The sequence below is a fragment of the Stegastes partitus genome, unplaced genomic scaffold (genome assembly GCF_000690725.1).
Source record: "Stegastes partitus isolate 25-593 unplaced genomic scaffold, Stegastes_partitus-1.0.2 Scaffold201, whole genome shotgun sequence".
In the NCBI taxonomy this organism is placed as follows: Eukaryota; Metazoa; Chordata; class Actinopteri; family Pomacentridae; genus Stegastes; species Stegastes partitus.
Window position 1 is genome coordinate 329,499 of NW_007577932.1, and position 13,412 is coordinate 342,910.

General features: G+C 41.5%; 1 protein-coding gene across 1 annotated transcript in view; it reads right to left on the reverse strand.

The window, feature by feature from the left end:
• myom3 (myomesin 3) overlaps window positions 1-13,253 on the reverse strand; it is a 70,848-nt gene extending 57,595 nt beyond the window's left edge. The window contains exons 1-3 of the mRNA XM_008280598.1: window positions 13,109-13,253; window positions 10,392-10,518; window positions 4,493-4,597 (exon numbers count right to left, since the gene is read on the reverse strand). Of these exons, the coding sequence (XP_008278820.1) occupies window positions 4,493-4,597; window positions 10,392-10,498 (212 nt within the window). The 5' untranslated portion in view covers window positions 10,499-10,518; window positions 13,109-13,253. The remainder of the gene's footprint in view (window positions 1-4,492; window positions 4,598-10,391; window positions 10,519-13,108) is intronic.
• Between the last annotated feature and the right edge of the window lie 159 nt (window positions 13,254-13,412).

Genomic DNA, 13,412 nt, shown 5'->3' on the forward strand with positions numbered 1-13,412 from the left:
GTAAATCCCACTTGTAGTCTATAATACCTGCAGGTGGGTATGGCGTGTAGTAGCTGTAAACATACACCTATGTGCATAGTGTCGCACATCTCCGGTGTCCATACAGTTTATCAGTATGCACGAACATACACAGCCTCCAACACATAAAATCAAAATACATGCATTTTAAATGTGGCATTTTTAGGCTCTTCTCTTATCGCTGGAGGGTTGTGTATCGTGCACCATCTTTGATTGACAGTCCCCAGGGCTTAATTATTTGAGCACGAACTTCACACACACACAAACACGGCGCCACAACAGAGAGACAGAATCTTAAATATTCACACAAACACTTCTCCAGGCTTTGATGGCCATTAGAGCATGAATGGCCCTACAAATGGTCGTGATAATTCAGTGAAATGCACAAACAGCATGAATAAATATGCAAAATTAATACATGTGCATAGATGCATATGCAGACAAATGCGTTCCCGCACAGACACTCGTGCTCCCGGGTGCCCCAAAACACAGTTTTTTTGACTTTTGCTGCCAAGGGCTTGTCTATTAAAGTGTGTTGGTGTTTTTAAATCTCTGGTCTCTGAGATTTTACGCCTTTAGGGAATGAAAGGCTGGATCATATGAAGTCTATGGATATGAGGGGGTTTATGGCTTACTTATTGGTCCAAATGGAAATTTCAACATTGCTTGCTGGTGCGAAGAACAGCAAAATCTTCCTGCCAAGACAAACCCAGCTTGCATGAGTCAGCTGCATAATTTACGTCTTATCCCTCGCCACGTTGGGCAGATAGTGGAGAAACCATTATGTGAGTCAGATACTAACATGCAGTTAAAACCATACTTGCCAGCACATAAAGATCTAGCGCTTTCGCTTCCACACAAATCAAAACAAATGTCATGCTTCTGCATCTCGCAACACTCAGGCCCAGGTCTAGAAATAGTGCACCAATCCTCAAGAGCTTTCAGGTTTACCCTTCAGTCCTCCAAGCTCTTTTCCTGCAGGAGTCAATCATCCTTTGCATTAGCAGATTTACATCCTAAAATATCCATCCAGATCATATTTATCTCAGCACACGTGAGAAGGATAAGACTTGTGAAAAAACTCACGTTTTGGTGGAGAAGTTGTGATAAAGCAATCGACCTTGCTGATTCAAGAAGTAGAAGGCCGAAAAAATCCTAAGGCTAAGATGAAACTGATGAATCAACTAAACATGTTGGTGGATGGACGAGACACTGATGAGAAGGAGGGTTGGGATGGTGGCATGAGCGAAGAAATGAGATGCTAAGTTGGCAGGGCCACATCATTGCAGCTGAGGCTCATTACTGTCAGTTGTTTTTTGTCTTTCAAGAGGGTGTGATTTCATCCTCAATGACTTCCCCCCCGTTTCACTCCCCATCTTTGGTCATTTTGTCTCCTCACATTTCTTCTCCTTTAATACTCATTGTGACCTTTTGTTTGTCTGTCTATTTACTTTTGGTCGTCACTTGCTGCCAACGGAGAAGAAAATATGTGCGTTATTTTTAGCATTGACGATGATGTCTGCATACACTAGAGTTGTCAAATCCCTTTTGACACGAGAATGTAATCGCGCTGTGGATGGATTGGAGAACAGGAGAGAGGCTGCTTGTAAGCCTCCAAATATGAGAGGGCCATTGAATTTCAACACAGACACTACGTGACCCCGACAGGACAAGGTGCCCCTGGCAGAAGAGGGATTTTGGTAAAGCAAATTAAGTCACTAGAGGCAACAATCCCTAAGCTTCCGTTCTCTGTGACCTAAACCTCCCTATTCTGGGACTTATTTTTAGATATACTCACATCCTCTTTCTGACAGCTGTGCCGTAATCCTGTCCTGGCAACATGATCATAAGACACTTAGAAAGCAAAAGATGGCTCATACATGTCATCAACAAAATCCTTGCAGATTCCAACTGATGAATGATTTAAAGACTTTCTGTTATGGCAACAAAAAGTCCAGCCACTGTGTGCATGCAGTGTTTTCTGATCTGATGCCCCTTTTGGCAGAATGACATAGTTTCATCAAATATATCTGATTTTCTGGTGTGATGATGCAGAAGTTGTTTTTTTTTCTTCTTCTAGATTTAGGTGTGAAAACAACATAGTTTAACTGAAGAACAGATCACTGTTTACTTTTGGGTTAGTGAAACCTTGTGATTGGGTCAAAATGACTTAATTAAGGACATTTGTCATCATGGTTACATTAATAAAACACATGGATATGGTTAGTGGGTTATTATGATCATATTTTAAAATAACAGTTTTGATTAGTAGTTGAAAATGAAACAAACCTACACCTCAGGTTTTGTAATAAATCTTCTTTGTTATTGATCTTTCTGTTCCCTTCAACCTCTTCCTAGACTTTGCTGCATCATCTGTCTTTTTGCTACCTTAAACATGAACTTATTCAATTAGGACAGTCTCCATTTAACTGAAGTGCATGAGGACATCTTTTTTTTAACAGTAGAAAGTCCTTTCAGTTTACCTCATGGAAGACAAAATAGCAGAACATTTTCAGGCCTTTTTCCTCAAATAGCTGCTTTAAATCGATTACCATATACAGTATTGGTTTTATGTAACTTGACTACTAATCAGCCAATGTTTTGGGCTGTACGTGATTCCAGTAGGATGTGAGGAGCCTTCGTCTTGTGCATCAGTACAAAAATACACATGTGCAGCTTCCGCTGTGTGACTCAGTTGAATGGTTATGGCTTATTGGCTTCATGACATCCGTAAGACAGAAAATGAAGGGACCCAGCTGGCCTTTTACTGACAGACGAGCGTGAAGAAAAAGCCCTGATTTCCGTTGTTTATTGAGACTCTCTATTGGCATAAAAGCTCTTGTGCTGTATTAGCTTGCAGGGCAAAGCATCAGTGGAACTTGACCCACTCTTCTTTCTCAAATAAAGTGGAGAGAGAGAGAGAGGATGTGGTGGTGACTACTGATGGAGAGGCAGAGTTTTATGACATGCACAGATTATCCAGGAAGGAAGTCTTTAGGAGAAGAGTGGAAGCTTGCTTCAGTTCAGTATGAGAAGAGACTCATCCACCGTTTTTTTTCCACCATTTTGTATCCCCGAAAAACTTGTCCAATATGAGAAATAAAACTAATCTCTTCTTGTTTAACAGCTGCAGATAGACATTTGAATGCTCCCTGTACATTGATTTGTTGTTCTGAACCTCTGCTATTAAGTTTATTTTTGAGATTTGATTGCACACATTTCATTTATCTTGTAATAGTTTTTATAGGGGGGGAAATATGACTCTATTATACTGTGAAATTGTATACATTTTAGATTTATTCCACTGTAGCGAGGCCTTTTAGAATAAAAGGTGAGTGAAACCACTGTGGACACTGTGGTATTTCAATGAGCAGGTGTTGCTTTGTTGCAATATTGAATATTTATGATGTTTACATTACTGTGATGCAAAATAAACATATCTGTCTGGTATTCTATCCTTTAACAATTTTTATGAAAATGTATGTACTTTATATATAGGGCTGCGAGGTTGCTTGGTGGTTAGCACTGCAGCAAGAAGGTCGCCGGTTCGCTTCCCAGTGAGGACACCCGGGATCTTTCTGCGTGGAGTTTGCATGTTCTCCCCGTGCAGCGTGGGTTCTCTCCGGGTTCTCCGGCTTCCTCCCACACAGTCCAAAAACATGTTGAGGTTAATTGGTGATTCTAAATTGTCGTAGATGTGAATTTTTATTCTAAAATACATTTATCTTATGCATTTTACTCTTTTAATATTCATTTTATCTTACATAGGGCCTTTTGTACTTCAAAGTTTTTAGTGTTTAACTCCAGTCTTTCCTTAAGGGGGTCCTCCACACTGGGGGCTGTGCCTGGACTGCTGCTGGGGGTGCTGTCTACGGGTCCCTTCGGCCCGGCTAGATGGGGGGCTCCCCACTTCGGTGTGGGGGGTCCACATGTCTGTCAGGGTCCAGGTGGTCAGTGGTCATGGTCTGCGCCGACTCCTGGTGTGGATGTCCCCGATTGGTAGCGTTCTCCACGAGCCTCAGGGCTATGTCTCCCTACGGTCAGTGGTGAGAGTGTGTGTACGTGTGTGTGAGTGTATGTCTGTGTGTGTGTATATGTAGCCATATGTGTATGTGTATACATGGAGGGTACATCGTATGAGAAGTGCTATATAAATAAAGTTTGATTTGATTTTGAATGTGAGTGTGCTTGGTTGTCTGTCTCTAAGTGTAGCCCTGTGATAGACTGGTGACCTGTCCAGGGTGTCCCCTGCCTTCACCCTGAGTCAGCTGGGATAGGCACCAGCCCCCCATGACCCTAGTGAGGATTAAGCGGTGTATAGCTAATGGATGTATGTATGTACTATATATGTGTTTTCATTGTGATATAGGCTGTCATAAACACTATCTGTCTATCTCACCACTCACAACACTTATTTCTTCGGTTTACTGATTGCCAACAAAAAAAAAGCATACATTGTAATATTGTGTCTCACCATGTCCTGTGGCGAGGGAAGCTGTCCATGTCAAGGATCTCTTTAACAGACATGAGATCAGCGGGGATGATGGGGTAGAAATTAGAGTAGGAAGCTTCCTCATCACTGTGACATCCAGAGCATGTTGGGGAGAAAAAAATACAACAGCCTGATTAACACATATCTTGCATATCATCAAATGACACAGGTGAAAGATTACAAAATAGATATCTTCCCTTGTCATCCTTCACAGTTATTTACTCTGTTTATAGAAGGATTGAGCGTTCGTATTAGCATGCCTATTCATTTTGTCATGGATTACGGCACATTATCCAATCTCTGGTTCATCAGACCATTATTCTCATCTGCCACTAGAAAGCAGCACTGGCTCTCGTATTTTCTGTCTGAACAGCAGAGGAGGGCGTATATCAAAAAGAGGTCCGGCTACTGTAATGTACAAGAAGGTTCATTTATTCAAGCACTTCAGGGACTTCAGTTTAAAACCGGCATCTCTTATCTTGATGGCGACAACAGCTGTATAATGTATATGTTCTGTCTTCTCGTCTTGTTGTGGAGAACCACCAAGGTAAACAGCGACAAACCGAAAGTCAAACGGAAGCAAACCATGAAAGACAAGACCCTCTTTGAAATACAGCATCAGTATTGTTTGTCACAGTAATACCCTCTGTCAGTCTGCAGCTCACGGGTAAGCCCCAAATGTGGTAAAGCAGACTTGTCACTGCTTAGAATAAACCCAGTGTTGTCTAAAATATTACAATGGAATCTGCTGACTCAGATCCAGCTCCTATTCAAATAAGACGTACACATTCAGTGTTGTGAATCTATTCAGCTGTCATCGCTTTACAAGGAGATTCGAGTAGAAAAAAATCAGATATGAGTTACAATGGCAGTGCTGAAGCAGTAGTCCTCTCAGGTTGCTTTCTACGAGGTGTGCACTGTGCCATGTTTTTGCACTCTTTGCTGAACTGTAACCTTGCGTGTTATCTGATCAATCAGCTTGTTTCGTCCCATGCGAGGTGTGAAAAAAGCCTGATCGAGCTCCTCAAGCAGCACAGCGTATGACCCACTCGTACTCAAGGATGAGAAATGTCATGAAGATAATCAGCTGCTCCTGCCCTGTCAGTGTTCCCCTTTTCGTCGCTGGTGTGCTATTGTCTTCAGGGAGCTTATGTAATCAAGAGGAGTAGAGATTGCTGATGTTAGCTCACGCAAATGGTAACGGTGTGGTGTTAATGAGCCAAAGGGATGTAGATCTAGCCAATAGATTGTTTAAGGTACAGTGGCAATTACAGCATCCAGTCATCAACAACTTTCAATTTCTGTGTAATGTTTGTGTCATTGAGCTGCTGGTGTGTTCCAGATCAGATAAGCTGGAACACAACATGATGAACCAAATGTAAACAGCAGGCACCAGACAGTGAAGTGACTGCGCATCAGAAGCACTGCCAGTTATTGTCTCGTCCCTTACAGACTTTACCTTGTCTCTTCATCAGGGGAACACATGTACATAGTGTATGGCCCATCTCCTGAGGCTGCACCGCTGCTTGTACCCTCCACGTAAAACACCAACAATAAACTGAGTTGACCTTTTCAACGTGCACCTCCATAAGCACGAGAAGGACGTCTGTTGTTAGCAACAAGGCCACTTGTGGCAATGCAGTTGAAAGACTTATTTGCAACAAGAGAACATTTCAGCTCTCCCCTTACCCACAGATGGGTTTTTCTCTTTTAAGAAAACTAATTACACCTACACTGAGAGGGTATTTTCAGTTTGAATGCTTTTCTTGTATCATTAGATCCCTACATAGGGTAAGTTTTTGCCTCATGTTCAGGTACATTACAGTACAACACAGCTCTACTGAACTAAATATTAAAAAAAACTCTAAGCTTGTGTGCCAGAACTGTATATTTACCCAGGTGTGTATTATACAACCCCCAACTACCGTTGCTGCTCACATCTAGCCTCAGGCATTACTTTCAACAAGCCATCTTACAAATGGCAATGCAAATTGGCATGACTTCTCTTTTTCTTTTGTTTGTAAGCTGGGAAATTTCCCCATTTCACGGTGCTCAGAGGACAACTTCTGCTTTTGCTGTCTTATTTTCCCTTTTCCTTTGTTTAGGTTCCCTTTGAGTGTGCTCTGTGAGGCTTGCGCCGTTGAATAATGTAGTGAAGAGGCTCAAGTACAGTCCACAGATATATACACACAAGGACACGAGCACTCACGGCACGCATATAAACGGGAACATGCACACACGTGTGTTCACACAAGCCATAGAGCTCATGTTTCTACTATGTGCAGGAGAATGGAGGTGATGTGTTTATGTGCTCATAAACAACAGGCTTCCTCAAAATATTAACTTGATGTAACTAGCAGGAGGAAATTAAAAAAGAGGAAATACTGAATGAAGCTAAATGAGCTGCTCTCGTTGTTGTATACAAGTAAACAAGAATGAGTACGATACAACCTGTTCTCCTTCTTATAAGTGTTTACTAGACGTGCCCAGAGGCCACATTGTTCAATCTAACATTAAGATAAATTTGAGTGTACTCCCAGTGAGGATGTTCTAAGTATAAATTTCACAATGCACCTGCTCTCTAGTACTTTTTTTTTCTTTTGACAAAGAAAGACATAACCTCAAAGTTCACCTGTACTAAGCTTGATAGAATAATTGCTTATTTTCATGATCCCTAAGGAGAAAAATGGGTCCAATTCACTTAATTCTGCAATGGAGATCGTAGACCCACAGGTTAGGCTAATTTAATAACTCAATGCAGCAAGGGGGTAGGTTGTGAAAATGAAGGCAAATTTGGCTTGAGACTATTAGAGCCAGGCCAGGAGTGATTTCTGTCGGATCCCACTGGAATCATCTGGGATTACTGTGTGGCTGCTGTGTGATGATATTCCCCATCTGACCCCACAGTGCAAACAGACAGGACTGCTGCACGTGACCATGCTTGTGTGTGCGAGGCATGAAGCTCTTCTTATGGAATCATTTTAAACCATCAAAGAGGAAAACTGTTTGTTTCCATCCTACCTGCTTATAATGCACATTGTGAGTGGGGGAAAAAGGTTGTTATAGCTTTATGTATGGCAAGAAAAGCAAAGTTTGTGTAATGAGGAAATAAGAAAAAAAGTAGAAATGGACTTTATGAATTTAGCATGAAACATAATTGTCTACTGCAGCTTTGGTTTCACCGAAGAGATAAAATACTGCAGCAGATAAAAACATCATGCTTGTGTGTGCTGAGCGATACGTTTGTCAAATTACACAAAATAAAAATAGATTCAATATTTTTATTATGCTTACACATTGTTTCTGTTCAATTGGTGCTTTGTGGAGGTCTATAATGTGCCAAATAGTTGAATGGAAATATGCAATAATATGCATTTTCAATTAAATATATATGTTTTTTTTTCTAAGCACTTCAAGGGTTTCTTTTTCATGTTGAATTTTAAAGTCCCCTCTTGACCTTGAGATCTTTCGCCGTGTTTGGGTTCGACCACGCCACCGTGTCTCTGTCCTCACTTGAGGCAAAAAACTGGAGCAAGTTCATGAGTCATGCTGACATTAAAAAGTAAGCTAATGCTGCTGCCTGTTCCTAATTATAATCTGGCTGTTCATTGTTTTATGGGTTATTTTGAGATCTGCTTTGGCTCAAAACGTTTTCAGTAGTCAAGTCTCATTTGCTGCTGCTGTTCATGGTTGTCCAACATGCCACTGGTTGACTGGAACACATGTTCAGCTCGTCACCACAAAGCAGCTGATCTGAGTCATTTTACACATAGATGTCTTTCCTTATTGGCTAAGCTACACCTGTTCATGTGTACATACTTTATGTTTAAGAAGAGGTTTATCTTCAGCCCCCCAAAAAACTCCTGTAGAAGAATGTCAGAGAGGTTTTTTTTTTTTCTTAAATTGTTTTTTTGGCCTTTGTGCCCTTATTGGATAGAGCAGTGGGGGAGAAAAATAGGGGGAGGACGTGTGGGAAAGGGCCATGAGTGGGATTCGAACTCATGACCTCCACATCTGGACTGTAGCCCTGTACATGGGACACCAGCTCAACCAGGTGAGCTATAGCGGCGCCCCAATGTCACCGAGTTTTAAAGGGAAATACCGAACCAGAACATTTGTCTTTGGGGATTGTGTGCAAGCTTTAGCTGGTTTATAATTCACAGTGCTCTTTGTCATGAAGCTGTGCAGTGAATCAGGACTTGTACATGAAGCCCCAACTACAGGTACCTTAATACCAGAGGCAGATTTCTCTGTGGTGGAGTGTGTCTCTGAGACATGTGTTTGTGAATACTCTATGTGAACGTGTTGCGCTCGCAGCTACCGCCATTGGCCCACAGGGTGTAGTTGAGTGGATGTAATGTCTCATTGTGCTCAGAATAACCAGGCTGCCATATGTTTCTCTCTGATAAATACTTAATGTCACTTGTCAACTGAAAAAAACAAATCAGTGGTAATTGATCGGGACAGATTTGCACACAGCGTCATACAAATCACGTTTACCGATGTTTGTTTGCACTGCTCGGGCTGATGCATTTAAATGTTCTCTTCCAATAGTAAATCCTCGTCTTAACAAGTAATTTCATCTATTAATTATACAGTATGTCCTTTTTTTTTTATGTAAATGAGAAAATCTGCCTTTGGCGTCAGATAATTTCACCTGGTTCAAATATTAATCAATTCGTTCCAGGAATTTTTGTTTCATGAGTTTTAAAGCCTCAAGTCCTACTTTCCTGATAATAGTGTGACCAATCTGCCTTATTTAGTCTCAGTTTCAAGATACTCATTTCTGGAAATGCCTGAAACGAGAGACACTGTATATAAAACCGAATTATCTCAACTCATTGGCAGACTTTTCCTCTTGTTTTAATTAAATTCTGGGTTAAGGGCTGAATATGAGACTTTATGACCTGTCAAGATGAACATAATGTTTTTTAATGTTGTAATATTATAGTTGGAATCTCTCAAGCTATTACTGGATAAGACTGATTATACGGCGTCGGTTATAGCCAGGAAACACAGCGGTGTCCCACAGGTGAGAGGAGTGTGTGTGCAGCTTGGATTTCCACACCAAGAAAAGCACTGTTGGGTAAACGTGGTAAAAATGAATGAGCCAATGCCTTGTCCTCCTTTAACAAACACATCTAATGTTATTTATGGTTGCACTTGATCACCGATGACAACAAATTTTCCCACAATTTTGCACATTTCAGTTTAGGTTTTTTTTGTGTAAATGAAAAGACGAGTGATTTACGATATTTTTCTAGCTGCCAGCAGATCTTCCTGAAAGACCAAAACAAGCAACGCATTAGACTGTTTTTCAATGTTTTGACTTCCCAACCATGTCTGTGGTACTCAGCCCAAGGCCCATTTTTTTATAGCGAGGATGTAAATCCTCATATATATATTTATGTAAAGGCAGGCCAATGTATTCAAACAGCAGGACGCTGTGCTTCTTAGCACATGTTTCTCAAGCAGGAGTAAACAGGGAATTCATTGGGGGGCCAGCAGCGCAGTTGGAGCAGTAGAAGGTATTTACAATACCAAATGGTGTGTGTGGAATTGACTTGAGATAAACCTCAGTGCCATATTTATCATAATGAAGAAATATGTCGCCCAGTGCAGCAGTGGAGCTTGTTGTCTTGATATTATGAATGGATTCTAGGCTCAGTGGAATAAACTGTGTCTGACTGTCATGATAATGCCTTTAAGATGAGTTCATTTTTGGTTTTATTCTTTATATTAGCTTTATAAAGAAAAAAGGACAACACAGAATGTCACTAAATCCAACCTTTTATGAACAGCATGCATTCTCACAAAAAAAACAAAAAAACAATATTGCTCTTCCTCTGTCTCCTACTGTATGTCAGTAAACTGTTTGCACCTGGAAGTGAAGGTCTTCTTCTTGATCTGGGAGGACAGTTGCACGCTGTGAGACATCTGGGACAACTGCTCCTCTCGCTCTCGCTGCATCACCGTCCTGGTTTCCATGGCAACCCCCTAACCGGCACCTGTGGGGGGAGGGGGAACGAGGAGTGAATATGCAGAGGTGTGTAGGAGGCAGTGTGATACAGAGTCAACGGGAGTCAGCCAGACAGTAAAGACGCCGGAGCCTCAGCCGAGACGATATCAGCATTCAGACGCTCGTATCGGCAGAATCTCGAAGCCGTGTGTTTCAAATTGAAGTTCAGATTAACTGCAAAATTCGTAGCCACTTTACACTGAACATCCTTGAGCTTTGCAGTAGAAACAGCTATTTGTGTTATGCTTTGTTTTCAATAGAGACAGATACAGGTTTTGCTCTGGCGAAGTTTTAAGTAATAACTGCTTGATTTCATAGGGCTGCTGAATTATAAACCAATCTGCAACCTCATCTCTGGTGAATTAGAGCCCAAAGAAAATCCAAATACCAGCTTAACTATTTAAAAGAACGCCACCCTTCTTGTATAGTAAAATGTCACAGCAACCAAAGTGCATGAAGACAGAGCAAGGTACATTAAATTAAATAACATTTCTGAACCAATATTTATTGTAATTACATTCTGAATTTGAGTAAAAAAAAAAAAAGTAAAAATGTGCGTCAAACTTATGCCGACCTGCATTTTGCAGAGGACCACCAAATACATCTCCCATAAGTGGTTTCGATCTCAAATGTCATTTCTGCACTTTAGAGAGAGAAATTGGTGTCTGAAGTCCAACAGTCAACGCATTGTAAGCAGATTAAGTCCCGAAAATAAATCTAATAAGACCCAAATTTTTACAAACTGGGGCTGCAACTGGTTATTTTCACCATTTCGTATTCTGTCGACTAAAGTAATCACTTATTGAGTTGGGCTGTAAATTAGTGAAATACAAAACATAAGATTGTGAACCATGTAGTACCATTTTCCCAGAGCCTAACAATATCATTGTGTACAACTCGATGCTATTTACTTTACTATCATAGAAGCAAATAATGATATTTCAGAAGCCGCAATCAGTGATATTTTGGCATCTTTGACATTTAATTATTGTTGCAGATTAATTTTTTTAATAGCTTCATTTGTCAACAGTGCTTCAGTGTAATTGTCTTTAATGTCATATGCACATAAGTCTTTAGTTTTTCCCAGTGTCTTAAGACGAACTTTCCGGGCGCCGCGATAGCTTACTTGGTTGAGCTGGCGTCCCATGTACAGGAGCTAAAAGCCCCCGATGCAGTGTGGTAGCAACTTCAAATCCGGCTCGTGACACTTTGCTGCAGGTCCTTCCCCCATTCTTCTCCCCCACTTTCCTGTCCCCCCTTCTCCACTGTTCTATCAAATAAAGGCACGAAAGGCCAAAAGAAATAACTTTACAAAACAAAACAAAAAGAAGACTAACTTTCCCCTGGTAGCCAGAGCTCGCAGCGTCCTCTCGCCCAACCTGCCTCCTCCTTTCCCATCTCATTTTTCCTTTTACAATAATGTGCTTTGGTCATTTTTGGAACATTCATACCCAACACCAGATTAGGCCACTCCTGTGAATCAACATTTTTAACTTGCACATTCTGACACACATGGTTAAACATCCAAAAGTTAAACAGTTCAAGTCATACAAACTACTGCGAATGTGACGTTCTTTTTTGTTTTTCATTGTCTGGTCCAGTGTGGTTTTAGGGTGTTGGCGTGTCGCAAGGTATGTTGCAATCCCATGCTAAATGAATCACCCCTTTGTGGACCGCTGAGCCACTAATAATTCATCAGTTGAGGTCCGCCATGCTGCTGCCCACACTCTGCCCATCATTAATCATGTGGCTGCTCTGGGGAAGTGAATGCAGAACGCTCCCAACAAACAGAATCAGGTCGCGCCTGAGTGATAGCTTCATTCACCCTTTCCCAAAAGCAACCACCTGTGTTACCACCGTAAACAATCGTAATGTGTTAGTTCTTCTCATCCCTTTCGATTATATTGCAGAAAACAGTGCTGAGTTAGATAACGGGACTAATGTGCTAGCGGGGCCGGCTGATTCCCCTGTTGCTTTTTGTGTTGTGCAAAGGGAGAGGTTTGTTTGAGCACTGTTAATGGCAAGTCGACCTCTGGCACATTAAAATTGATCAATCTCCATGGGAAGGCCCGGATCCCGGGCCCCTGGAGGGAAAGGAGCAAAAGGAAAGCGGTGCTGTTTCTACGCACAGTGCATTTTTTATTCTCTGGAGTGGACTGAAAGCTCCGTTTCCAGTTTTGATAATAAAAAACTGTATCAACAGAGGCAAAAGGGGGCAAATGATTTACTGTTCTACTCATTGAAGGGGAAAGCATTGTCTGAACACAACGGGAGCTCGCGTTATGCCGTCCCCAGAGAGTAATTAAAAGCTACATTCACTGAGGCCATCAAAAGATGAGACCATTAAGAATTTCAACTTGCTGGAGAAACAAGCAAACACTCTCAAGAGAAACAACAAGAGGAAAGAAGCCTCTGCCAATGCAAAGACAGGCTAACAGCATTACACAGTTGTACTGTAAAGATACGGCGTGTGCAATTTACCCAGGTTTAGTGTTTTCCTGTACCCTAATGTGTCTTAACTTATGAAAGGCAAAACCTCCAGCTTGCTATTTGACTGAGTAAATGGATATCCCACTCACTTTTAAAACACAGGTGATGTCCTCTGGTTGGCAAGGATCCGTAGGACGGATATATCCCTTTTCCTTTTTCGTCGGCCTGTCTGTCTCTCTCCTTGAAGATCTTGTACAATCTTGGTGTCTCACCTCTCTTTATTACCTCTGACTGTCTGTCTGCATCTGCCACACTCTCCCCTCGCTACGTCTCTTTTGATGGAGCGAGGAGGGTGACCCTGAACACAAAGTGTCCTTCAGTGCCAAGTATGTGGACAACACAATGCTCGCTCATTCTTAAGGTAGTAAATATAGACCAATGACACCTCCCCAG